This window comes from Quercus lobata, chromosome 4 (genome assembly GCF_001633185.2).
Source record: "Quercus lobata isolate SW786 chromosome 4, ValleyOak3.0 Primary Assembly, whole genome shotgun sequence".
Lineage (NCBI taxonomy): Eukaryota > Viridiplantae > Streptophyta > Magnoliopsida > Fagales > Fagaceae > Quercus > Quercus lobata.
In genome coordinates, this window is record NC_044907.1 from 39,606,757 (window position 1) to 39,610,832 (window position 4,076).

Here is a 4,076-nt window from a genome sequence, read left to right on the forward strand (position 1 = left end):
ATTTACACGTTAATTAAGACTTTAAGGTGTGGGTGATCAATGTGATATATTCTCGCATGAGAAGGAGAGATTCGTTATGAGCTCACACATGAGAATTCGGTACTTCTAATATGGCCTTTTAACATATATATAAATATAAATATATATATATATATATATATATAACTTGACCAATTTATTTGGATAACTGTCTCAAATAATTAGAAACCAATATAGAAGATCGCTGAATCGTTTTATTTGGCCATAGATTATACATAAACAAAATATGAACCAATTCCCACGACGTTAAACAATATTTGCAGTTATCTCTAGAAAGTTGACAAGTAGTTTTTAGCAGGGATTGAATGTTATCCCTTCTAGATTTAATTATCTATCACTTTGTTTTCAAAGATTTGAATCTTAAAAAGTGAAAAGCATACCTTTTCTTTTTCTTTTTCTTTTATGAGAAACAAAACATACTTTTTCAAATGGTCAATGATGTCGTTTGCTTAACTATGGATAAAATCCATTGGTCACAAAATTTGGGTAATTAAATTGGAATAATTAACAAGGGGTCACCGTCAAATTAAAATTCAAGTAATACATTGTTATTAATTGTTATAACATTACTTTTTTGGGAAAATCATCCCTGACTTACGTGACAATCCATCACATACATATTATTAAACAAGCACTCTGATTATCTATATGACTTGTTGAGAAATTTGTATCTCAAAATGTTCATCTATCTACACATATCAATAGAATGTAGAAACCTTATTTTATATACTAAAGCAACCTTAGCCAAAAGTTCAGTATAGAATATTAAACATAATTGTTTTTATTTATTTTGAGTCCTTCATTACAACTTATCAAAGAATGACAACTATTACACAATCTTCTTTTTTTTTTTTGGCAACAATCAACTTATTTTTTTACCATAAGGAACTCAGCTGTAAATTGAAAATTGAAAACTATAGAACAAATTGAAGGCATGCATATAACAATTTCTTTGAAAAAATTAAAGGTCAACTGTGTAAGGCACGTTGGTAACCGGCAACCATGAACCGCCAGAGATGAAGTTTGCAACGGTGTATTGTGAAGCTATAGATGCACTAGTAATGACATGGTAGCCAGGCCAATTAACTCTATTAGCAGTCGATGAGCCTGGCCCCGTGTTGGCATACTCCCCATAGTACAAGGTATTGAGGGCAAAATTTCCACTCCATTCCTTCCATCCAGCTGGAGCAATCAAGCTATCTAAGTATGTTTTCATAAAAACCGTGCGTGAATACTTCTTCCATGGCCTCCCTAAGTATGTCTTAACTGAGCTCTGGGATGACATTAAATCTGAAGCAGCCTTGACTGTACAATCATGAATGGAAATTCCTGTGTTTTGATTAGGGTCAGTCCTACCTTGGGCAGTGAGAGTGTTGGTCTTGTTAGGAGGATAACGAGCATAAATTTTACAATTTTGCAACACAACTGCAGCATTTCCAAATATGAAATCAACTGTACCATATATGTCACATTCCCTATAGAATTGCCTTTGGGAATGGACATAGAGGGTGTCTTGGTACCCTTCCAAGCTGCACCTGTAAAATACCGAGAGATCGGACCCAGAACGAAGGGCCACGGCTTGATGATTTGCTGCTCCAGCAGTGTTCCTTATAGTGATGTCGCGAGCAATGAATCCATCTCCCACGACAGCTGAAAATTCAAAATAACAAGAGCTTAATTTTCATGTCAATATTTTAGTCAAATTCTAGATTAACATTCATTATTTTAGTAAAATTATGACTATATAAGCTGTAAGACATAATATTTTGGGGTAATTAGTTGTGTCAAGTTAGCTAGGACCACAAGTAATTAAATACGATAATAGTTATCAGCATAAAAGCATTATTATATATATACAAAATCTTGTCAAATTAGATGACTTAGTAATCGTACTTAGTTTTGAAAAGAAGGCTAAAATATGTAATCGATAACTAAAGTCTCTTGAAAATTATGAAAGTACATATCCAATATATGTATTAAATGTGAATCTTACAAACTCAAGAGAACCCCATGTTATGGGACATCCAATAAATATGTTAGATGCAAGAGACAATTTTTCTATCCTTTGAACCTAAACCTACATGTGCTACCTGGAGGGATTTAAAAAAAAAAAAAAAAAAAAATTTAAAATCCAAAACGAAGCCTTGGTTTGGTATATGAATAACGTGCATTATGCATGAAATATGACTCCTTTCAAATTCGAAGTTTGATTAATAATCTCACTAAAATTTTTAAATTATGCACTAAATAACTCAGTTGACTTATATGTCTAAAAATTCAACTGAGGTCAATTTATGCAAGGGGGTGCCATTTTTTTTATTTATTTATTTTTTATTTATTTATTTTTTTTCGAACTAGTCAGAAGTTTCTTGGTATTCTTGCATTACTTGATCCAGACCTTTCAAACCTCTAAACTCTCACTTCTTATTAATCTCTTCTATCACATATCTAACCTAACTTTTTTTAGTCCAAGCCATGATTTTATCCACTAAGACATATAAATATATATGTAATATTTGTAGGGAACCAATTAACAACAATTTCTTAACACTAAAATTTAGCATATATATTATTAGAAATCAATTAAATTTACTTACCAATTGTGGCTGAATTGAAGGTTGTAGAACCTCCACCAACACTTTTGCTCCCAGTGATTATGGTTTTTCCTATACCATCTCCTACCAACATAATATTTTTCAACTTTATCTCAACGTTTTCTTTGTATGTCCCAGCCTTCACGTATATCACAAACCTTCCACTTCCTGACTGTGACGAAGCTGCACTTATCGCCTCCTTTATCGTCTTATAATTCCCTGAACCATCTTGTGCAACCACAATATTAGCCTTAGGAGACGAAGAAGACTGCAAGAGTTTCCGGTCCCCAGGCTTAACCCAAGTTGGGAAACCATGTTTGTAACTTGGTACAGTGTATGGAACTTTGTTAAGAGACAAAGCGTTGCTAATTAGCTTAGAAACGTTGTTTGACATCAAGGGCAAGAGATTGTCCGGGACCCCTACCTCAATAAACCCGGCCCGACAAGTCTCAAGGTTGGTTAGCGCCGTGCTGAGCCATGTTTGAGCATCGGTTTGGCTGCACTTGACATTAGGGTCAATGGTTTTGTTAAGCCTGTAGTGGGTATACTCATAAAGCTCAAGGCAATCTGCCCATGCAGCCTTTTCACGAGCATTTTTGCTCTTGGGCCCTAGTGAAATTATGTTACTTTGAGCTTTTAGGACACGTTCTAGTGCTAGTTGCTTTGAGATTGTGAAAAAATCGGACTCTTGCTTGATGGGGCTGTGGTAATTAAGCTTCTGGCTTAAAAAATACTCACATGGCTCAGGGTTTGGGGTTTGGCTGCACCATTTTTTAATATCTGCTTGAGAGTAACCAAGAATGGTTAGAGACAGAAAAAGAGACACAAATAGAGGTGCAATCAATGCTCGAAGTGCCATGTTTTTTGGCCTTTTAGATAGGCTATAAAAAATGTTGGACAGACAAGGGACAATATTAGATGTGAATGATTGGGTGTTTGGGATTTGTATGGGACTTAATTAATGCCTCCAGACTGATACTTATATAGAAGAAGAAAACGATAAGAGACGTAACTATTCTTCTTCTTCTTCTAGTTTTTATTAACATATTAGAGCGGCTAACAATGTTTTTATAAAATAATACTTATAATACCGTTGGTATTGCAATAGTTTGTAGTTTGGTTAGGAATAGTTTTTGAAAAACTTACTAATATTGACTAAATTTTGTATGTTTGACCTTAGAAGATGAAGGACATGCTTGGAGGCTAGAAAAGCGTATGCATGCAACAAATATTGTATCATTGAAAATTTAGCGTCGGAATCTTAACGCGTGGAGTTCTAATCACGTAGGTAATTTGGACAGCCTACCTATATTGTAGCGGCTTTGGACATTTATTGGTTGGGAATGTTATGCTTGGTTTATGGTCAACTTGCATCTATCGCTGGACCACAGGATGATATGAATGGTCAAAATTAAAAATATTATCTTTTTGATTGAATAGACT

At 34.3% G+C, this 4,076-nt stretch overlaps 1 protein-coding gene across 1 annotated transcript; it reads right to left on the reverse strand.

Annotated features, from left to right (window-relative positions):
• Positions 1-1,000: 1,000 nt before the first annotated feature.
• Positions 1,001-3,553, reverse strand: LOC115987120 (pectinesterase 2-like). Its single transcript, XM_031110591.1, has 2 exons — positions 2,637-3,553; positions 1,001-1,689 (listed from the first exon to the last, which is right to left on the reverse strand). The coding sequence occupies exons 1-2, from the start codon at positions 3,490-3,492 to the stop codon at positions 1,001-1,003; spliced, it is 1,545 nt and encodes a 514-aa protein (XP_030966451.1). The 5' UTR covers positions 3,493-3,553.
• Positions 3,554-4,076: the final 523 nt, after the last annotated feature.